Source organism: Neofelis nebulosa, chromosome 9 (assembly GCF_028018385.1).
Source record: "Neofelis nebulosa isolate mNeoNeb1 chromosome 9, mNeoNeb1.pri, whole genome shotgun sequence".
Lineage (NCBI taxonomy): Eukaryota > Metazoa > Chordata > Mammalia > Carnivora > Felidae > Neofelis > Neofelis nebulosa.
Genome location: NC_080790.1, coordinates 16,104,137 through 16,127,234, shown reverse-complemented (window position 1 = coordinate 16,127,234; position 23,098 = coordinate 16,104,137). Strand labels below are relative to the sequence as shown.

The window sequence follows — 23,098 nt, the reverse complement described above, 5'->3', positions numbered from 1 at the left end:
GTCACTGAAGTCCTGGTCCGCCAGGTGGGGCCAGTGGCCTGGACAGTCAGGCTATGGCTGTTGAGAAACAGATCCTTGAGGGTGACTCTGGGGTTACAGCAAATGATGGGTGTTTACCAGGCAGGCCCTGTTTACTTTTTAGGGCCTAGAATGAAGTCTTTTGGGCCGAAACATGACGTGACCTTGGACAGTATCAAGTGCACCTATGATCACAGGCTTCTGCTGTGCCCTGGGCCAGCCTGCACATGGGCTCCACACCCAGCTTCCAGAGCATTCCTCGTTCCCATTTAACAGACAAGGAAACAGACGAGGGAAGTGAAATGACTGGCCTGAGGCCGAACATGGGTTCCCTTGCATCCCCCCACCCCCTCCAGTGCTCCTCCCCAGGAACAGAAAGGCCAGAATCTTCCCCAAACCTTTTAGGCTGTGGCCCCAACTTCCCCTCAGACTCTCCTCCTTCACCTTAGCATTTTCACAGGACTGTTCTCTGCCTGGAGCACAGCTTTCTCATCCAGCGCTTCCCTGAAGCTCCTGTCTGGGGGACGCCTGTCCGGTTCGTGGGGTGACAGCCTCTCCTCGGTGACCTGCACTGCCCTGATGATCGGGCCACTGTGGAAGCCCCAAGACCTGGTGCTGCTGCAAATAGCATTGTCCCGGAATAAGCTTCACAAAAGTGTATTTATTGGCATTCTATTCTAAATGCAATAGAAACTGAATTTAAAATTAAAAAATGAAAAATGCTTTATTTGAAAGCAGGAAAATTGTATGACTGGAGAGGAGATTAATTTCCTTATTTGGTTAAGTGTCACCCTGGCTTTGAAGGTAAGTCATGTTGTCTGTGAGTCTAGGCTTCAGAAGGGCCTTCTGTTTAGTCCAGGAGATGCTCCTGTAACTCAAGTGATGCAGATCCTGGGCAGCTGGTGCCCATTGGTGGTCTGCCGGGGGGGCAGGTGCATCCGGGAACATGGACACAGGCCCCCTTAGTGGCCAGAGGGGAGGCTACTGTCATGCGTCTGTCACTGTCACCAGAACTGCCTGAGCCACGTGAGCAGGGCCGTCAGCCTCAGCGTCTGCCACCTCCGTCTCACGTTTGCACCACGTCCGCCCGCAGAGTGCGGCCTGGTCTGGACATCTGTCTTCCATCAGGCACGCAGTGCAGGAGAGCTGATGTCTGTCCACGCACATGCCTGCATGCTACAGGAATGTGCTTCCCCATGCCTGCACCCATCCAGGGAGCCTGCCCCCCACCTCCCGCCACTCGTGCTGCGCCAGAGCCTGCACAAGTTCAGGTGACCTCCTTTGTGCCCGCCAGGAAGGCAGGAGCAGGTCTGTGTATGGCACACCTCTCTGCTCAGGGCCCAGTTGCCCCATTGCCCCATCCCTGGTGACAGGAGACTAAACTGGTGAAAGGACAGGCGGGGCATCCTTTACCGTGTGGGTGCAGAGGCAGGGCTGGTGGGCACAGCACAGTGGGGAGGTACATCCCGCAGACAACCGGGTGGACGCAGGAGGAGCAGGGGCAGAGCAGGGATGGTGGGGGGCGGGGGCCATGGCCCGTGTGTACAGCTTGAGTCCGCGCCCACGCGATCTGTGAGCGAAGGAAGAAACCCGGCTTGGAGACTCACCTCACACATGACATTCCTGACCCTGTCCCAGAAGTCAGAAATCTGGTATCATTCTGGATACGCCCCTTCTGCCCACTGATCACCTCACGGTCCACATTTTCTAGGAGCGCTTTTGCCTTCTGATGTTCTCCCTGACCCTGTCTCCTCGTCACACTGCGGCACTCCCCCAGGCCAAGACTGATCGTTTTCGTGGATCACGAGCCAAGCTGCCGTGGGGACCTGGTTCATAGTCATGCCTGAGTCATGCCCCTGGCAGACCCCCCACAGCTGGAGGCCTCATTCCCTCTGCCTGGGTCCACATCTACATCGCCTCGCCTCGCCTCCTCTGGGAACCCCCTGAGCTGGGTGGGCTCCTTCCTCTGTGCTCTGCGTGTTCTGGAACTGTTGCTCTGTGTGGTCATGATTGGTTTATATATCTCCAATTTTTAGCTGTGAGCTTCTGGGGACCGTGGCAGGTCTAACTGCCCTGCCCAGGATCTTGCACAAGGGAGGTGTCTAGCCAGTGCTGGGTCACAGAGGGCACTCGGAGTGAATGCCTGAGCTGCTTACAGGGTGGCTGAGGGCAGATGAGGAGACCAGCTGACCTGCCTGCCAGCTCTGGAAGAGTGAAGCTTATATCTCTGTCTCAGACTGGTGCTGGGAACCACCTCTCTTCACTCTTTCCACTCCTCCTGGGGGAGTAGGCAGAAATAAGTCTGAATAAGAGCTATACTGTCACCAGTGTGTCCATCCATCTATTCATTTGTCCTCTTTCCCCTTCCTTCCTTCCTTCCTTCCTTCCTTCCTTCCTTCCTTGCTTCCATCCCTCCATCCATCCTTCCATTCTCTCAGCCAATATTATTGAGTGTCTGCTCTGGACCGGGCACATTGTAGGTCCCAGAGACTAAAGTTTGGGAGCCAGTGAGGGCAGGCCCCTGGGGCTTTCAGCTGTCAAAGCTCCATATTTCCTCCTTATTCACTGTCTCCCCTGGACACTGTTGGGGAGAGTTGGGGAGACAGACCGATGGCCCGTGTGGAATAACGGGGTGGAATACAGATGGTCCCCAGCTGAACAGTCGTATGTGCCACAGATTCAGTTAATTTCAGTTCAAGGCAGCGAAAGATCGGAAATGTCTTCAGGAAGAAAAGACAAGAACATTCATCCAATCTGAGAGGAAAACGAACATAGCAGGAAAGTCAGGCCTAGTTTGTGCTCTCAGAACCAGAAGTAGGTGTAAGGAGGGAAATTGTTGAAATCTGCAGGCCTTCTCCAGACGTAATCAGTCACGATTGTTCTCTCGCACTTGCTTTGTTCTTCAGACAGTCCCCTTCTTTCCATGTTCCCTCTGGTTTCTGGTCCACGGGAGGCTTCTTTCCCCTGTGCCGTTGGGGGCCTGTGTGCTGGAGGAGGATTTGGGCTTGCTTTCCTAAGGAGCTGTTTCAGGGCCTGCTAGTTTCTGAGCAGGGCGGACCTGCGGGCAGTGCCGCAGGGGGCAAGGCCTCAGCCCTGCCCTTCCTGGTCAGGTGCGGATGGGGCACAGGATCCAGGAGCAGGGCCAGCTCAGGGGTGGCTGTCAGGTGATTGAGGGAAGCAGTGGGGCAGAGCCCACAGGCCCTAGGCTCCACAGAACCTCCAACACAGCTTCCTGGGCTGGCCCCAGGGTTCTGACTCAGCAGGTCTCAGCTAGAGCTGTCTCTGGCTGGCCTGCCACGAGGGGCATGGCCTGTCTTTGGTACCCACTTCCCAGGGGTCATTAAAGCTGAACTGGCCCTTCAAGGTGTGTGCCATGGCATGCCTGAAGTTTTCTGGGAAGTATTTGCTGTGAGGAGGGAAGAGGCCAGGCCCCTTTCACCTTGCCCAGCACCACAAGCAGAGCCTGGGGTGGTGCCAGAGCAGAGACGAGTCCCAGGTGGCCTGTGACATGAGCCTGTCTGGATGTGCCCTGGATGGAGAGAGAGCAGGGACTGGGGCACGTGGGGCACAGCCCTGCTGCTGAGTCTCTGCTCTCCATCTTGTCCTTGACCTGTGCCACTTTCTCCCAAAGAGCAGTAGGACCGAGCCCCTTATCCTCACCCTATCCTGAATCTCCTTCCTGCTCCTGGGACACCTTGAGGGGCCGAGAGCACAAGACCATGAGGGGGCCTCGGCACTGAGCATGTAGGTGTGCTCCGTCCTGGGTGTGGGAGCCTCCAGCAGGTGCGTTTGCAGCTTTCATAGCTTCTCCCATCTCAGCTGGAGCCTGAGATTCTACCAGAAGTCCACATCCAGAGCGTGTGGATGGTCGCCTCTGAGCACCCTGCCCTCCAACACCCAGCAGATTGTGTGTGTGTGGAGGAAACGAGGGAGCATTTACCAAGGCTGCTTTCTGCTGTTCCCCGGGTCCAGGCCCTGAGGTCTGTGTCCAGCCCCCTTTCCAAGGGGTTGTGCAGTGACTCCGAGCCTGGCCCCTGGGAGCATTATGGGCATTGACCCCCACAGCCTCCAGAAGGAGAGCAGCCTCTCTGACCTGTGACCATGCATACAGGCCTGAGTCCTGGGTAGCCCTTCAGGGCTGGGAGTTGTCTGGCAGTCTGCTGGCTCACTCACTCACCTGCTCCTCCCACACATCCTGACATCAGTGGTTCCTGGGGCACAGGGCTCAGCCACTTCCAGTAGCAGGGTCTCATGTCTCCACTGTCAGGGCACTGGAAAGTTCCTTCTTGACACGAGCTCAAACTCACCCAGTCTCTGACCAGGCCACCTGCTGACCATTGGGGCTCTCATGAGAAGTCCTAACCTAGAGCTGTGTCTGATTCCCTAGCTCCAAGAAGCCCAAGAAACGCCCAGAAGTAGCCATGAAGCCCAAACCCTCACCCCGACTCACCATCTTTGATGAGGAGGTGGACCCTGAGGAGGGGCTCTTTGGCCCAGCTCCGAAGCTCTCCTCCCCCAAGGGCCCCGCAGAGGACATGCCCCTCAAGGACCGTAAGTAGAGCCTCTGGGTGTTCCCATTCCTCTTGGTGACCCAGCCAGCCTCTGTCAATGGCTTTGGACCTACCACACGGGAGCATGATGGAAATCTCCTCGTTGTCCTGTTTCAACATGGTACAGACTCAGCTTATGGAGATTTTCTGCTGGAGAAATCTAGCCTTGCACTTTGTGTCCCCATAGCCCAGAACATTCCAGGGCTGTATGTTTATTGTCCTCATCCTGTGGAAGAGGAGGGTGGTCATCTTTATCACTTGAGAAGTATGGGTTGTGATTGGTGCAAAAGCATCTTTGTCATTCTGGGCCCAGGTGTGGCCACTGGCTGGAAAGTAGACACAGCCACCCTAGCTGTGCTGTGACTCTGTACAATTTGGATTATGATGAGAGATTTTGTGTTGCCTGCATACACCCCACGGGAGGGTCCTGTGCAGAACTGGAAAGGGGAAAGCCGAGTGGCCTGGGAACTTCTGTATTTGTCCATAGGTCTGATCTTTCCTCATCACACCCAGCTTCTCATTCAGGGTGGAGAGTAGATGCTCCCCATTGATGCAGCCAGCACTTGGTGACCACCCACTGGGGCCAGGCTCTGCTGAGCCTGAGAACACATGGATGAGAAAGACACAGTCCTGGCCTCAGGACTCCCACAGGAGACCGGACATCCCCTGACAATTGTAGGGCAGCCTCTGAGCACCTGTCCCTTGCTCCCTTCCTGCCCCCACCTGGGCCCATTCCTCTGGTTCTTCTGTGCTCTGCCTTGTCCCTTGCTCACTGTCTTCTGGCTGGGCCAAGCCATCTCCACCCTGTCCCCCTCTGGCAGCTGAGGATGGGCCAGGACTTCCTCTGACCACTCTGCTCCTGCCTTCCCCACAGCCCTGAAGTTGTTTGAAGATCCTGATCTCGGCGGCGCTGTCCCCCTGGGTGACCCCTTGCTGCTGCCTGCCACCCATATGAGTGGAGGGCCCACGCCCCACCCGGAGCTGTTCAGGTACCACCTGCCCCCAGCGGTGCTCTGCCTGCTCTGAGAGTACCTGGACAGAGCCAGGGACCCATCTCAGTGTGGGAGCATCTCACCAGCTTCGGCCTCCAAGGAAGGCAGTCTTGGCTCATCAGAGGCAGGAGCCTATGAATGGGCGCCGGCCAGGGGGCAGTGGCAGGGGTTGGGGCAGGGGGTGGGGGTGGTCAGCAGCCCAGGGCAGCTCAGCAAGTTCCAGAAAGGACTTCATGAATGCAAGTCTTTTTCTTTTCCTTTTCACACTCATACTTAAAAAGTTTATGTGAAGAATAATCAAATTAGGTAGTCGCAAGAGCAAGTGTAGCTGGCATAAATAGGTTTGGGAACAAGTCAAACGGACTCTTGGTAGCTCGCAGCTCTCCCAGAGGGAGGGAGCACAGATGTGCTGGACAGTGGCCGGACCCGGCAGGGTCCCATCAGCAGGTCTCCAAAGAAAGCGAGGCTTAGTCTGTTCCATGGGGGGCTCCTCCTTCCAGAGTGTGTGCCAGGCATCAGTGTGCTGGACTTTGCACGCTGCCTCAGTCAGTCCTCCAGCCCCCGACATAGGTGCTCTTATCTCCATTTTAGAGAATAGAGTGTGGGAAAGGTGACTGGCCCAAGGCCACAGCTCCCCAGGGACAGAGCCAGGATCGGAATCCAGCATACCGCCCATGCCCTGTCCTCCCTGTTCCTTCCAAGGACTCTCTAAGTACTTGGAGGAGAGGCTGAGAGATCTGCCTCCCACCCTGGGCCAGCAGCTCTCCCTGGGCTTCCGAGCATGCCTGGTATTGTGCGTCTCTGTTGGGTCACCTGTGCCCCCCAGAACGCGGCTGTGCTCGGCAATTTATAGGAAGCCGAGCCGTCTCTTTCCAAGAACGGTTACATGGAGCCGGGGCATGTGGTTCCGGAAGGCTGTCATCTGCACCCTCGTTAGCAGTCTCGGGCTGTTAGCCCCGTGAATGCCCACCAAACCTGAGTCACAGCGAAGGCCTCTTGTCTGTACATCTCCCCATGGCCCCTGGCATCTGTTCACTGTCATCCTGTGTCCTCACCCCTGACAACCCTGACAGGCTGGGAGAAGCTGGGGTCGTTACATCTTCAGAGGAGAAACTGAGGCACAAGGAAGCAGAGCACTAGAGTCAGCCCCAGGAAGGGTGGCAGGGCCCTGCTGAGTGTGTCCTGCCCAGGGAGGCTCTGCCATCTCCGGTACCCCGCGTGACCCAGGGAGGCCATTGCAGTGTGACTTTCCTGGCACAGCCTATTCTAAATCCATGACACCAGCACTTCCCAACCCATGTTCTTCAGAACTCCGTGCTCCCTTCAGAGGAGTTCTGTGGCCAGACAGCTGGGCAGTACCGGTGTTAAGCAGGACTCTGTGGGCATGAGTGGGAAACACCATGTAGCATTTCACATTCTTGTTGGTCCCTGGGACTTTTTCCTCTGTGGTGTCTCTTGGCGTCCCACAGAGCACTCTGGGAGCCACTGCTTTAGAGAACGTGAGTCCTGCAGCCCTGCCTTCACTCTGCCAGACGTCTGGTGACAGAGAACTCACTTTTTGAGAGCGGGAGCCATGTTTTCTTCTGCTTTGTGCTGGCTCCGTGACTATCCAGGCAGTGATCGGGGTTCCTGATAGCAAACTTCTTAAACCTCATTCATTCACTGATGGTGTCACCCATCCATTCGTTCTGTCACGGCCGTCAGCTAGCACGAAGTGTCACGGAGTGGCGCGCCCGGCAGGATGCGGATAAGCCCCCAGTTCCCTCTTGCTGTGCAGCCACACCAGTGGGAGGCTTCCAGGTGTGGTCTTTAACCGAGGCCTGTCCTCTGCAGGGGCCTGGGGAGGAGAGGTGGGACTGGGGTCTTCAGAACTCCCCACAGCCTCTCCGTGGTTGACCTTGCACTAGCAGGGCCTGGAAGAGAAGAAAGCTGGACCGTGCCTTAGTGGAACCTATTTCTAGCTGTGACTCAGGGAGCCCACGAGGAAAGGGGTGCCCCTGCAGCCACCTGTCGCCCGAATGTGACTGCCACCTCAGAGCAGCTTCTGATCGGTTCTGAGGGTATGGATAATTCAGTCCCTCTGAGCTTTTCCTGGGCTCCAGCCTCCTGTGGAAGATGCAGGAAGAACCGGCACCTGCCCCAGGAGGGTGCTGCCTGCAGGGAGCCAGGGCACGTGTGAGCTGAAGTTGTCAGGAGCTGCCTGCCTTGGGTTACACTTCTTGGCATCACCTCAAACCCGGGACAGCTGCCTCTCTTTGAAGGCCTGGCTTGGGCTGGTCCCTCCGGGTCTGGGCTGGGAGGACACCTTTTGCTCAACTTGTCTGCCATCCACAGAATCTCTGAATTCTCCCTTCGGGGTGTGTCCCCCACCATGGGAGGCTGACCCAGGAAGCAGGCAGGGTGACCCAGAGCTCCTTTGGCAGCTGGTACTTGGCAGGCAGCCCCTCCAGGGGACGGTTGTGCCGGGCGCTCCACGCTCAGACAGGCCTCTTGGTAGCCCTGCTGATGTCTGAGCCGGATCCCATTTACAGATGGGGAGACTGAGGACCAGGGAAGTGGAGGTGATGAAGCGGACCGGAGGCCCCTGATGAAGGAGTAGCAGGAGCAGGATGGGACTGTGCTGTGGGTGCAGTGCTGTGCTTCTGGGTACACAGTGGCTCTGCAGCCCTGCTGGGTGGTGCCACCATCACCATCCTACAGATGAGGACACCGAAACACGGAGAAGCCAAGTGGCCTATGCAAGCCCCCCACCCCAACCTGGGCCTTCTGCCTCCTACACCTATGCCCTCCCTCCCTGACCCCGGCCTGGCCGAATGAGGCCTGTTGAGATATCCTGAGACACTTGGCCCAGGTGTGGGCTGCACCTGTCTGGATATTTCTGCTGGTCAGTGGCTGAAGAAGCATGTAAAGGGCCAGGAACCCTCATTTAGGAATTCAAACATCGGCCCTTGGATTTCAATGGGAATTTTCCATGTAACTCCGTGAAAGCCCCCAGGACAGTGTTACCAGACCCTCCCCCCTCCCCAAACCCGGGTCTGCTGTGGTTCCAGATCTGACTGAACAGTGCACAGCTTCCCCCAGAGGGCAGGCTAGAGGCTGCTGTGCCCCTGGGAACGGGAGGACAGTGTGCTGTCCTCCCTCTGCCCGGCCGAAAGGAGAGTATGAAAGCACTGGTCAGGGCATTCTTAGCATCTTGTAGAAGCGAGAGCGTCCCTGAAATGACCTCATCCAGCCCCTCACCAATTGGGAAATGAGGCCCAGGGAGGGGAGGAGACCTGTCAGTCACTTGCCTTGCAGTTCTTCTTGCTTTGGGTCTTCTCTGAGTCACCGTGTCCCAGATGGGACTGTCATCTGTCAAGGGACAGAAGAGTGGACAGCAAGTGTCCTGGAGCCTGACCCAGGGAGAATTCTGAGGGGACACAGGTGTGTGGAGGTTATCACAGAGTCCCAAGGGAAAAGAGGACTCCCTGAGGAGGCAAGAGGGGTCTGGGTCAGGTCCTTAGAGGCAAAAGATCCAGCAAGTGTCACCTGAAAGGCCTTGGGGGCCTGTGGCCTCAGTGTAAGGAGGGATCCTCCACCCTGGAGAAACACCAACCTGGGAGGGCTTCATTGCATTGGTGCCCCAGGAGGGCAGACACACCCAAGAGACCCACCCATCCCCAGGCCAAGTCTTGTTCCTTCACAAGCTGGCCATGGGCCCCAAGCAAAGCCCTTTATCTCTGTACTTCAGCTTTCATATCTGGAAAATGGGGCTAATACCTGCTACCAAACAGTGTCTTGTGATTATTCAGTGAGTTAACGAATGTGGAAATGCCTGGCCGCAGTAGGTATTCAGCACAATGTTGATTGGATGGGTGGGCAGGTAGTGCATGGATTGAATGGGTCTTGCATTGTGCATCTGGTCTCCAGAAAGTGAGTTCCTCCACCAGGAGCTGGTAGCAGGAGCTCCCTCAGGCAAAGAGGGCAGGACCAGGTTGTGGCGCACTTTTCTTAACTGCCATCTGGTACCTGGGGTTGGTCCTGTGTGACCATCACACTGCTGCGGGCTTTAGTCCCACCCAGCGATGGCTGTCAGGTCCTGGGCCATGGTGGCTCTAACCCTCAGTAGGCTATCTGGCACCCGTGTGGCCCTCAGTGGGCACCATGGATGGGCAGCCCCACCCCACAGTGGTCAGAGCCCCTTATTTATTCTTTCTCTGGCTGAACTTGGCCTAGATAAGGGCTCAGCTTCTGAAGTCTGATGCCTTGGTTCTGACTCAGGCACTGTCACACGCTGTCATCTCAGGTGGGTAGCTTGGCCTCCTGGGGCTTGAACATCCACATCTGCTGGGTGGAGATCAGCCGTGCCCCTAAAGGGTTTGGGGATAAAACAAGACAATATGTCCAAAGTGCCTGGCACAGAGCAGGCACTCTGTATCTGGCAGCTGTTGCTATTATTTCTTGAGAGGTTGAAGGACAAGCCACCTACAGGGCCATCGTCTAGAGTGGGACCACGTGAAAAGGAGGCTCAGAGGCCGCCAAGGGGCTGGCTCTGCTCCGGCTGTGTTGTGCAGCTGCAGGGAAGGAGAAGCCTCCCCTCAGTCCTCCCCGGGGGCAGGATAGGGGAAGGCCAGGTTGGGGCGGGGCCTGGGCACAGTCCCCAGGGGTGCCTTGGGCCTTGCTCCCTTTGCGGGAGATTCTATTCAGGGCTTTCCCCTCTGGTTCCCTAGAGTTGAAGAAGACTTGGACCAGATTCTGAACCTGGGGTCCGAGCCCAAGCCCCAGCCTAAGTCCAGACCACCAGTGGCAGCTAAGCCAGCGCTACCCAGAAAGCCAGCTGTGCCCCCCAAAGCGGGCCTGCCTGAGGCTGTGGCAGAGCAGCGGAAGCAGCAGCAGCAGATTCAAGCCATGGACGAGATGGACATCTTGCAGTATATCCGGGACCATGATGCACCTGGCCAGGCCACCCCCAGCCTCTTCTGACTCTCCCACCCCTGTGCTGGCCCTGGGCTGTCAGAGCCTCTCCCCTGCAGGGATGTGGTGAGGTGGGCACATGCCCTGCTGGGGTGGGACCTGTATTCCCAAGGGAGGGGGGTGGCCGCCCAGGTCACAGGACCCCTGTACTACTACCTTGTTCCTTTTTTGTTTTGTCTAGAGTGTCAGAGAACCCTGTGGGGCACAGAGAGAGAGGTCACCATAGGAATTGGAGCCCAAATTGTCTCAGCCATGTGGCTGTAGAGGGAGAGCTAACCAGCTCAGCCCCCATAATAAAGGGTGACCAGAGGGGCTCCAGGAAACTGTATCCACTGCATAGTAGGGAGGGTCTGCCCAGCCTGGGGGGAGGGGGTGGAGTCCCTGGGATGTATGGCTCCTGGGGACCTGTAGGCTCTGAGAAGGTCCCCAGGGGATGGGTGCTGAGTGGGTGCCTGGGAGAGCTCTTGGTTGGGCAGGGTGTCCCCAACCCTGGGCTGGCTCTGGTCACCAGGTGCTAATACGCAGCATGGAAACTTCTCATGTTTCCAACTTGAGGGAGACCTGAAGCCCAGCCCTGCCTCTCAAGCCTGACAAGCTGCTGGTCTCCCTCCCTCCTCCTTTCCCAGGGAAGGCCTGGCCACACATTGGCCTTTTGGGGCCTCTGGCCCCATGGCCAGTATCCAGCTTTGCAACTCTGAGCAGAATGGTCATAGCATCCTCTAGCGCTCTGCCTGGGCCTGCAGCTGGGGTGTTCTACTCCCAGTGGGCCTCGGCAGGACGCTCTTGGCTGCCACTTCGAGCACTCTGTCCAGTGGCACATGCGGCCAGGCCTCCCCTGTCCCCCAGATCTGGACATGCTCACTGGCCTTTCAGCAGTCGGGGCCGCCTTTCCAGGGAGAAGGAGCCCTGTGCCGGAGCAGGGCCAGTGCCTTAGACTTCTCCTGGATGCCCCACACCCCGGCACGCGGGTCTGCGCATGGCACAGCTCTCAGGAAATTCTCAGTGAATGATCTTTAATAGAGCAAAGAATCTCTTTTTTGATATATTCTTTGTGTCCAGAACTAGTTTTTAACGAAACACAGTTTTTAATGAAACACAACCACTGTTGTCCCTTGGCTTTTCCTGCTTGACAGAGACATTGGAAGGGGGTTTGGGGCTAGGCCCCCAGACGCTTTCCTGATCAGGGCCAACAGCCAGCCCTGAGGGAGGCCACCTGGCCAAGCTGGATTCTTGCTGCCTTCAGAGTCTCTAGAACCCTGCTTCTGCGCTGTGCCTGGTCCTGCAGGGCAGGGGGAGGGGGGAGCGCTCCCTCTGCCCTGTGCTGTGTCTCATGCACCCTGGCACCCTTGTCAGCTGTCCAGTCTGAGAAGACTGCCCTCCCCCAGCCTGGGCCAGAGCGACAGGAAATCGGGACTTGTGAGGTCTGAGAGCTGAATGCCTTCTCCTCTGGCCTCACCCGGCCTCCAAGGCCGCTCTCCCCAGGGCCCGGCGCTGGCCCTGGTGGCTGCACTTCCCTTTCACTGCCAGACCTCCATGTCCCCACCCCGGAAGGCTTCAGAAGGAGTGAGTGCCGATGTGAGGGCTGCCTCTCTGTTCCCTCTCCTGTGCCAGCTCCCCACCCACCACCTCCCACCAGCTGTGGCATAGGGGCAGAGGGCTCAGCTGGCAGGTGCCTGGAGCCCTTGGGGGCTGGCCCACTGGAAAGGGTCACAGATGGAACCTGCCATTGTGGTATGGGTGGTGTGGGTTCGTCCACTGTGTCTGGTGCTGCCTAGACACTCATGAAGATGTGCACGTCCCCAGTAATGATGCTCAAACTGTGGCTGGTTCTCCACCATGGGTCTGTGACCTACTGGTGAATTGATGACACCCAGTAATCCAATAAAGTTCATGTCAGTGACTCATTCCAACATTTGTTACTGGTGTCTTTTTCTGTGCCTGGGCTGAGGGGGAACAATGTGGGGGAGGGCATCTATTAACAGTGAGCTCAAGGGAAGCTGTCCTTGAAGGACCCTGGGGTCTGCCACAGCTCCACTTAGCCCTCCAGGCTACTGCCTGGTAGGGCGAGTTGAGGCCAGAGGGAAGATTCCACTGTGTAAACTGAGCCAGAGGGACTAGAAGCCCAGGCCCTATAGGGGTCATTGAGTCAGTCACTGGCCAGCCAGACTCTTGAAACAGTTTGGAAAGAAGACCCTTCCCTTCTCCAGACTTACTATCTCCTTAGAGTGGGGACTGGCCCAGGCTTGGACTGGTCTTAGGCCCTTTACTCTCTGGTATCACACAGCCCTACCAAATAAACCCCTCTATCCATACACAAGCCTGTCCTGGCCCCCACACTCCTGCCTGAGCTCAGATTCTGAAGTGCTGCTTTGTGCCTGGGCCCCAGAGGTCCTGGGCAGCCTCCTCTGTGACACTGACAGTGACTGGAGAACTAGATATGGGTCCCCAGGAGCCAGGGAGACCCCAAGCAGGGACAGCCTGTGGGCCAACATTGGCCTCCCCATACCGCTTGGTTTTGGATCTCATAGCCAAGCTTGAATTGTGGTCTTGGCTCCCAGGAATAAACAGTTGGGCTCTTCTGAGAAGGAGCCCACAGCCAAGAGCCCGCAGCCGAGAGCTCACTGTACAGAGAAAACCGAGAAGTCAAGTTTGGGGCAGCAGCCTTTGTTAGGAAGCCCCTGTGAGCCCTGCGGACAGGATGTGCTGTCTGTGGCAAGGGCCCTGCTCCCTTCCTGCATTGTTCCTCTCAGGAAGCCAGGAGCTCAGTTCTTCTGGAAAGTCCCCATTCTAGCTCCTGTCCCAGCCAGGCCATACAATGGGGCTGACTGGAAAGTGCCCACCTTCTGAGCTCTGGTGTCCCGTGATCACGTCCCTACGACTGTCTAGAACTCACCTGGCCTCCACGTGCACGGTGGGGGGGCTGCCTGCAGCTCAAGTCCTCATACTGGATGCATCAAGACAGCACAAGTCCAGCCTCTCTTCGGGGCCCTCTGGCCTTAATGCCCAGCTGCCACCTTGATGGCACTTGATACACTCTGTGTGGAGATTAAACACCCAGCGTTAAGCTTTGGTTTGTCTCTGCCCTGGAATCTGCAGGGAGGCCTCATGTGGAAAACCATGTTCAGTTCTCCGGCTCCCCGATTGTCCAGCTGAGCAAATCCTGGGGAAAAGAGAAGGGCAGTGGAGCTGCTCTCCCTGGCAAGGCGGCCCCGGCCAGGCAGCAGGTGCCTCCCAGTGCTGCTGGGTCTTTGCTGTCCAGAGCGGGCACAGTCAATACTCAGAGGCTTTTTGAATGGCTGACCTTTCAGTGGCCAGTTTTGGATGCAAACTCTGACCACTCCAAACCATTCCTTGTCAATGCCCTGAGGCCTCGGGGTGGGGATAACTGATGAAGGACCCTTAGAGAAATCAGCCATCCGGCTCTGGGCATGGAAGGGTCTAGGTTTCAGTCTAGCTCAGCTGTGTGACACCCTCTCACCCCGTAGCCCACAGTGCCGAGTGACGGGGCCAGGTAGACTGACTTCCTCTTCGTGCTGAAGGAGATTCCATAGGCTGGTCAGACTCTAGCTCATCGCGGAGGGACCCCTGCCCAGGACGAGCTGGATGCTAATGGGAAATGGCAGGCTGTTGGATGGGTGGTCAGGAGGCACTGGCACCCTCAGCCCAGTGCCCAGCACGCAGTGCCCAGCGCCCAGCCTGGGCACTGAGCACAGATGGCAGGTGCTGTGCTCCATACAACATGGTGAATGAAACAGCACAGTGAGAATAACCTGGAGTTCCAGTGTTAATCCCTCTCGTGGCTGACCTCGGGCTCTTGTTTTCCATGGCTCGGCCACCAAAGACAGCTGAAGGATTTCATTTCTCAGTTGGCATTCAGGATAAAACCACAGCTTCTGGAGTGGGGCTTATGGGCTGAGCCCCTGGCCTCAGTAAGCGGAATCCCTACTGACAACTTTCAGAGACACTGATGTCTCTCTGACAACTCAGCAAATAGCAGCCTCTAAATTGGTTTTTTAGTAAAGCTGAGTTAGCTCCCTCCAGCCCAACTGGCCAATCAGGCCATCAATCAGTGAGAAGGAGAGGGAAGCCAGGGCTAAGCAGGAGGCACAGCCTGGTGCTCAGGGGACGCAGGGAGCGAGAGACCCCACGAACATTGCCTGAGCACCTCCGGGGTACAGTACCTTTCCCAGGCACGACGGAGGACGCAAAGATGGAAAAACATGAGCTGGTAAAGCTGGATCTGCCACGAGCCATGCTGAGCCCTGACTCTCGGTTCTGTTCTTTGGGCCACCTGCCCAAATAGCAGACATAGCTGAAAGAGGCCCCTTGCTCATCCTGTGCAGGCTCCTCCCCGTCTCCTGTCCTCTCTGACACCTGCCAGCCCGGAGCATTGGTGTAACCTGAGCCCGGCTCTCAACCTGAGCCCAGCTCTCCCGGCTGCTGTAAGAAAGTATCACAAATTGAGCGGCTCTGAACAACAGGACCTTACTCTTTCCCAGTTCTGGAGGCCGGAAATCCAAAATCAAGGTGTTGACAGGGCCACACTCTCTCCGAAGTCTCTAGGGGAGAATCCTTCCCTGCTGCTTCCAGATTCTGGTGGTTGCTGGCACTCCTTGCAGTTCTTGGCTTGTCGCTGCATCCCTCCCAACTCTGTCTTCATGTGGCCATCTTTTCTGTGTCATCTCTGTGTCTGTGTCTTGTAAGGACACCAGTCACTGGATTAGGACCCAGTATAGAAAACCCAGTATGATCTCATGTTACCTTAATTACATCTGCAAAGACCTGGTTTCCAAATAAGGTGTGGTTCATGGCTTCCAGGTGGACGTGAATTTGGGGAGGATGCTGTTCTGCCCAGTACAGTCACTAAGGGACTGGGACCTTCAAAGCAGGCTGACTTACTCGATAACAGAGTGATGATTTCTGCATCTTTGGGGCCTGGCAAAGCCCTTCTCTGAGGGCCTGTTGGGTGCCATTTGATACTTACCATGGAAGGTTTGGGAGACGCTGGAATCAACATGCAGCTAATCGTCCCAGCCTTTGTACATCGCTTGTAACCAGAGGTGGGAGCAGGACACACTGGGCATGTGACATGTGGAACTCTAGGTCCTTCCCCACGTGGCCAAGGTGTGGCCTGACCCTGCCCCACCCCCCCCCCCACCTGTGGGCCATCGTGCCTCCCCTTCCCCGAGGCAGTGGCAGGCCCAGAATGGTCTAAATTACTTCCTGTTCTAAGCCATTGGGTGTTGGAGGCAAGGTGAGGCAGGCAGCATCCCATCCTGTCTTGTCCCATCCTGTCCTGTCCAAGCCACAGCCTCTGTGCCATCCTGTGGCCTCTGTGGGTATTTCAGCAGTACCCTGTCACCTCCTCCCTGTCTGTGTCAGGGAGGGAGCAGGGAGGGAAGGGTCTTTGTTGGACACTCTCCACGTGCCAGGGGCAGAGTACTCTCATTGGCAGCTGCCACCTGAAACACCCAAACTTCCTGATCAAAAGTTGCATGTCATTATTAAATAGGGAAACTTCAAAACTTACTAAAAGATGACTCTCTGGAGCAAGCTGTGGCACAAAATGGAAAGTCAGCGGTGCTCAGAGCAGTTCTGGGGAACAGCGGGCTGTGTCCCCTTCCTAGAGGGTGGCCTGGAGGGGCCACGGCACTTCCTGCTCAGCGCCCTGGCTCTGGACGCCCAGACACTCTCCCAGGCAGCTGGCTGCCGGGCTGCCCTCCTGCCGTCACCCCTTCGTCTTCTCACAGGGCCTCTGAGGAAGCTGGAAGGGGCTCTGACAAAGCTGACGGTGGGTGGGGGCGGGGGGGACCGGCCTCCAGAGCGTGAGAGCTGCTGGCCGCCTCCCTGGTTGCCCGGGGGGCTTTCTTCAGTTGGTTTTCTTCCTTTGTGAGACCTCTCTCGACTTCCCCACGTATGCGTTTCTGCTTTTCCTTTTGGTTTAATAGCCACTTTGCTGATTTCCCCCAGCAAGTGCTGTGGGTCCCAGAAGGTGATTCTTTCAGAGTAGACGGCAGAGCAACTGACCTCTTGTCCTCCTGATGGTCCCCCCCCCACCCCCCCGGCCACCGCCGATGGTCTCTCCGACCATCAGGAGCTGCAGACAGGCTCTGCTTGAGCCACTAGTGGCCCGGGGGCCTCATTTTACTGCCTGGTGGTCTGGGATTCTCATCAGGCTCGTTGGGTTTTACGGGTGGCCCTGGGATTGGAACCCCGACCTCGCAGACTGTAAAATCCACCAGCATGGGAATGGAAAATTCTGCAGCACCTTGGTGAAAGTTTGGCAGGTTTTTCAAAGTTGACCATGAATTTACCACAATGATCTAACAATTCTACTTCCATGCATATACCCAAAGGGAAAGGGAAATCTATGGCCCCACAAAGACTTGTATACAACAGCAGCTTGATTCATCACAAACAGTGGAAACAACCAACAAGCCCATGAGCTTGCCAATGGACAAGCAAAACGTGTGTGTCTGCGTGGGGTAGACACGCAATGGAGTATTACCCAGCGGTAAAAAACAAAGTGCTGACACCTGTTACAATGTGACTCAATCTCAAAAACATCAGGCTGAGTGAAAGTTACCAGGGTCAAAAAGACACAGAGTGGGCAGTGGGTTAAGCGTCCAACTTCGGCTCAAGTCATGATCTCAAGGTTTGTGGGTTCGAGCCCCGCATGGGACTCTGTGCTGACACCTCAGAGCCTGGAGTCTGCTTTAGATCCTGTGTCTCCCCCTCTCTGCCCTTGCCTTGCTTGTACTCTCTCTCTCAAAAATAAATAAACATTTAAAAAAATTTTTTTAAAGATCACAGAGTGTATGATTCTATTTCTATGAAATTTCCAGAAGAGACAAATCCTCAGAGACAGAAAGTAGATAAGTATTTGCCTCAGGCTGGAGGTCAAAACAAACAGTGACTGCAAACAGACACAAAGGATCTTTTGGGGGGGTGATGGAAATGTTTTAAAATTGGTTTGCTGTAATGATTGCACAGGTCTATAAATCCACTGAAATTATTTTATTGCACACATAAAAAGGATGAATTTTAAATTAAATTATACCTCAATAAAACGGTTTTAGAAATTAATGACTGGCACATGAAACAAGCAAACCACCCCACCGGCAGCAGAGTGCAGTGGCTGAAAGTATGGGTCAGCTCTTTGCTCTCCTGCCTGCTGGCTGTGTGGCTCTGGGCCAGTTACCTACTCTCTCTGGGCCTTGGTTTCCTCACCTGTAAAATGGGGATAATAATCGCACCTGCTTCATTAGGGTAGTTATAAGAAGATGAGTTACTGTTTGTAAAGTTCTTTGATCAATGTCTGATGCCTAGTACACATTCTATGTGAATCTTTAAAATTCTGAGCACTGTTACTCAGTTGTTTATTGCAGAACAAGCAATTCTGGGGTTCAAGTGCTCCTTCTCTTCCTCTGAGAGTGAGAGCCAGACCTTTGGAGAAGGGGGAGTCATGGGGCTTGCTGTATGAAGGCGGCTGTAGGTGAGAGGCTGTGTCGTTTTATGCCAGCCTCTGGGCTTATCTGAGCCGCAGTCTGCCCCTCTGCCACGTGGGCAGCCCGCTCTGCCACGTCTCGTGGGGTGGGGGTCGTGGGAGACGGTCCATGTGGCACATGTGTCGTCTGAGATCCACAAAGGGGTCTGGTGGATGGGGGTTTGGGGATGTGACCAGGGTCCTAGATCTGGATGAGCCATGGAGGGCGACCATAGGGAGGATAGATAGAACATGCTGGAAATGAGCCTCCGGAGAAGACGTCATTCTGATGAGGATTACTAATAACACCTGCAGGGCTGTGGCAGCAGGGAGCTCATCCCAGTGCACCCCGCACCCCAGACCAAGTACAGCTTTCCCAGCACCATGGAGACAAGGAAATAAACACATTGCTTCCCCCTCCTGGCCCCTGACCTTTTGTTCAGAGCAACTGGCTAGGCGGGGCTGGGAAGGGAAAGTCCGGGGGAAGAAAGGTTTCTGGCAGTTCTGGCGGCTTGTGGCCCGCCTGGCCTGTGAGGGGGCCTGGAGGTGATGCCCCTTCCTCTTGATGCCTTGAGCCTCCCCCAACCTCCTCGTTTCCCTGCTTGCTCTGGGCAGGACTGGGGGTGGGGTTCCTGCATTCTCCTTTGGAAAGAAGCCACAACCACAAAGATATATGCAAATGTTCATAGCGCCATTATTCATAACAGACCCAACCAAAGGAAAGAACTCAAGTATCCATGAGCTGGTTAACAGATAAACCAACAAGTACATCCATACAGTGTGACACTGCTCAGCAAAGAAAAGGAAAATACTGATAGATACGATGACACGGTGAATGTCTCAGAAACAGGCTAGGTGAAAAAAAATGAGACCCCCCACAACTGCATACTGTGTGGTTCCATTTATATGAAATTCTAGAAAAGGCAACACTATAGTAACAGAAAACAGATCAGTGGTCGCCTGGGGCTGGGGCTGGGGCTGGGCAAAGGGGCATGAGGAAACTTTCTGAGGTGGCAGAAATATTTTACAATTTGAGCATGACTATAAACAAAACTCATTAAACTTCGCACTTAAAATAGGGGAATTTTTACTGTATGTAAATTATACTTCCATAAAGCTGTTGAAAGAGGAACCATAGTACAAAACTAAACAGTCTTACCATTTAATCCAGCAATCATGTTCCTTGGGATTTACCCAAATGAATTAACAATTTATATCCACACCAAAACCTGCACACCAATGTTTATAGCAGCTTTATTCTTATTTTCCAAAACTTGGAAATAACCAAGATGTCCTTCAAGAGGCGAATAGATAAACAGTGATCTATCTAAACAATGGAATATTATTCAGCACTAAAAAGAAATGAACTATCGGGCCACCTGAGTGGCTCAGTCAGTTAAGCAACTGACTTCAGCTCAGGTCATGATCTCACAAGTTTGTGGGTTCAAGCCCCGCGTCAGGCTCTGTGCGGACAGCTCAGAGCCTGGAGCCTGCTTCTGATCCTGTGTCTCCCTCTCTCTCCACCCCTTCCCTGCTCACACTATGTCTCTCTCTCACTCTCAAAAAAGAAAAAGAAAAAGAAATTAAAAAAAAGAGAAATGAATTATTAAGGTATGAAAAGACACGGAGGAACCTGAAACGCACATGAAAGAAGTCAATCAAAAAAGACCACGTGCTGTATGATCCCAACTATATGCCATGCTGCAAGAGGCAAAATTGTGCAGACAGCAAGAGGATCCATGATTACCAGGGACTGAGGGGGCAGAGGGATGAATGGGTAGAGCACAAGGAATGTTTAGGGCAGCGAGACTACCCTGTACGATACTGTAATGATGGATACTTGTCACTATATGTCCAAACACATAGGATGTACAACACCAAGAGTGAGCCCTAATGTAAACCATGGGCTTTGATGATGTGATGTATCTGTGCATTTATAACAAATGCACCACTCTGGTGGGGGATGTTAATAATGGGAGAGGTGTGTGCAGGCAGGGGGGTATATGGGAACTCTCTATACTCCCTATTTAATTTTGCTGTGAACTAAAAATTGCTCTAAAATATAAAGTCTATTTTTTTTAAAAAAAAGAAGAACCACAAGTTGAGGCTTCTGACCCAGAAGATGTCTCCTACTCCTGCCACCCCAGACCATGCCCCACCTTCAATGACGTCGCCTATAGCCTCCAGGGAGCCCTGGGTTCCAGCTGAAGCTCACAAACGTTTGGTTGATGGTGGGAGGGGTTCCTGGTCCAGCAGATGGGCAAATCGCAGGGAAGGAGCTGGAAGCCTCCTGTGAAGGGAGAGACCCACCCCAGATTTCCCTGGAGGGTATGAGGGGTCAAAATCCTGTCAGCCTGGAAGCACTGACTGGCCTTGGTTCCCTGAAAGCTTATCTCTCTTCTGTATGATTTCCATCTTTCCTTCCTCCTCCCTGTAGTTGTCCTGGACAGGCAGATGGAGAGGATTTATTGCAAGATGGTGCAGTGCCTTTCAGAGGTGGGTAAGATCCCCTGAGCAAATCCATGGAGCTGCACAGCCAGGTCTTCCTACTTCTCATGGGATGAGGCTGGAGGACCCCATTACCAGGAAACCATGCCACGGACTCTCCCAAAGGCCTCTTCGAGCTCCAGGGGCTTGGGCTCCATTGACCTTCAAGAAAATGAGCTTTCCTTGGGGGAGACTCAGGGGTCCACCTGGACCCCGGGAGTGGGCTTTGGAGTCTCAGTCCTGCTGAAGGCCTCCACCAGCTCTCCCTCTGGGTCAGAGAGTGCATGGACCTTTGCTTGCTGGAAGATCAAGGAAGTCCTGTCATGTGGTTCTCAAGGGGCAGAGAGCCAAAGACTACTCACGAGGCCCTGTGAAAGCAGCAGGTCAGGGTGTTGGTAGGGGCCAGGGCCAGGCCTCTGCCTCCCAGGAGAGTCTCATCCTGCTTCAGGCATTGGTCAGAGAGTTGTTTTGTTTTGTCCCATGGTCACTTAAAGGTGGACGCCCTACACGGCTACATACAAGGAGGTTTACACAGGTCACCTCACTTTCCCTAATGTCAGCCTGAGGTGCTATTATTGCTAATTAGTGAGAGGCAGCTCCTGCTGCGGCCCCTGCCTGTTCCTGAGGTAATTTTTCTCTTGGCATTGGTTTCTTTGGGCTCAGCTTGTGGAACATGCCCTTAGCCTGAGGCTGAATGGTCCCAAGTTTAGAGAGAGGAGAGGAAGGAGCTCAGAGCCCCAGTCCAAGAACTGGGTCCCCAGGATCATGCTGAAATCAGGACAGACCTACCATAAAAATGACAAAGCACCTGGGCAAGCTCTCCAAAGCACCTGGGCAAACCCCCAGGCCCACCCCTCCCCCTCCTCAAGGGGTGTAAGTGTGCCCTTGTCCCCAACTGTCACTCACCTGTGAAAAGTCCTGGGCCTGCTCTCTGGAGGGGCTTAGCTCGTCATAATTATTTTGGTTCTTCTACGAACATGAATTTGCTCATGTTTTTCTAACTCTTTTCAAGTTGATTTTGATCATGTATATTTTTCTAGAAAATCGTCCAGATGTCAGATACATATCATGTTATTTTATTAGTTTAAAATTTGTCTTCATATTGGTGGTTAATAGTGCAATTTTCTTTTTAGGGTTTTTTTTATTCTCCTTTCTTAATTGGTTATATTTGTAAGAAATTTATTCTATACATCTTTACAAAGAACCAGTTTTTGGTTTTAAAGATCTGTTTGACTTAATTTTCATTGTGTGTGTGTGTGTGTGCATGTGTGTGTGAGTGTGTGTGTGTGTGTGTGAGCAGAGGAGTGGGGAGAGGGGCAGAGAGAGAGAGAGAGAGAGAGAGAATCCCAAATAGGATCCAGGCTCAGTGCAGAGCCTGACATGGGGCTCGATCCCACCACAACCCTGGGATCAATGACCTGAGCCAAAATTAAGGGTCTGATGCCCAACTGACCAGGCTCCTCTACTTCTTTTCCATCTAATTCATTAATTTCCACTTTAACTGTGTCCATTTCTCCTATTTTTTAAGTTCTTTTTTTTTTTTTTAGAATTACATTTTTAATTTACTTTCCCTTTTTCGTTGTTACTTTTAAAAACACAGAAGGCCACAGAATTTTCTCTGGCACAGTTTGGGTCACCTCCCACAGACTTCAAAATGTTCTCATTTTCATTAATTTTTGGAAGTCTAAATTCATAGTTTCTATTTCCTGTTTAAAAGTGAAGAGCTCTTCTAAATACTGATACTGCTGATATGTTTGTGCTTTTGCTTCCAACGTTTTATCACTATTATTATTATTATTATCCCTCTGTGATTCATTTCTAGTCTTATTGCATTATGGTCTGAGAATGGGAATCTGTAGGATTTCTCTTTCTGTAATTTAAAAGTTTTTCTTTATAGCCTAGCACATACCCAAATTTTATAAATATTCAACAGATGTTTTAAAATATGCATTCTGCTTGTAGAATATACATAATTTTTAAATTATTAATTTAGGTTTCTCAGAATTCTATATTCTTATTTACTGTGTCCACTTGACCCAGCATACCACTGTCATGATGGTTTTGTGCAATTCTCCTGGGAGTTGTTTGGTGCCAGCCTTGGCAGAGGGTCCCCAGCAGACTCTGGCAGTCTCAGAGAGGTACTGAGGGCCCCTGGGAGGATATGACCTCACACTAGCCAAAAGAACGCATGGTTCTGGACGCATCTGGCTTCTGTTTCTGGACTTAAGCTCCAAGCCCACCTTTTTTGTGGCTCAAGCCATTGTCTTCACAGAGGTGCCTAGCCTCGGGGGCATGGGCATCACTCTGGGCACTTACAAGATTCCCCTCCAGCTAAGAGGGAAGGGGGCAAAAGTTCCTGCCCACAAACAGAGGTTCCCATGCCAAGTCAGCAGGCTCCAGCTGCCACAGATCCAGGCACCCAGAACTCCTGCATTTCATGGATGGCCACCAGGTATCTCTGGGCACCTGCCAATCAGACCAGCAAGAATTGGTGATTTGTTTTTCCTCTGGCCCAGCAGGCCCAAACATAGTTCTTTGCAGCAAGCCTGACCCCTCAGGGTCCTGAAAAACAGGTGTTTTTTTCCAAACCTCAGTGTTTACGAGGTTTGTCC

At 53.9% G+C, this 23,098-nt stretch overlaps 1 protein-coding gene and 1 long non-coding RNA gene across 4 annotated transcripts in view; one reads left to right on the top strand and one right to left on the bottom strand.

Moving 5' to 3' along the window:
* Positions 1 to 12,417, top strand: part of HS1BP3 (HCLS1 binding protein 3) — a 31,204-nt gene extending 18,787 nt beyond the window's left edge. Inside the window, exons 5-7 of the mRNA XM_058682634.1 lie at positions 4,406 to 4,569; positions 5,443 to 5,557; positions 10,270 to 12,417. Coding sequence (XP_058538617.1) covers positions 4,406 to 4,569; positions 5,443 to 5,557; positions 10,270 to 10,522 — 532 coding nt within the window. The 3' untranslated portion in view covers positions 10,523 to 12,417. The remainder of the gene's footprint in view (positions 1 to 4,405; positions 4,570 to 5,442; positions 5,558 to 10,269) is intronic.
* On the bottom strand, positions 717 to 16,474 carry LOC131484437 (uncharacterized). Of its 3 annotated transcripts, none has more exons than XR_009248248.1 (4): positions 16,044 to 16,474; positions 14,998 to 15,209; positions 13,407 to 13,548; positions 717 to 9,909 (listed from the first exon to the last, which is right to left on the bottom strand). It is a non-coding gene; the product is annotated as an uncharacterized LOC131484437 (long non-coding RNA). The 3 variants fall into 3 exon arrangements; XR_009248247.1 differs by having other exon boundaries at positions 15,003 to 15,209; positions 16,044 to 16,470; XR_009248249.1 differs by lacking the exon at positions 14,998 to 15,209.
* Positions 16,475 to 23,098: the final 6,624 nt, after the last annotated feature.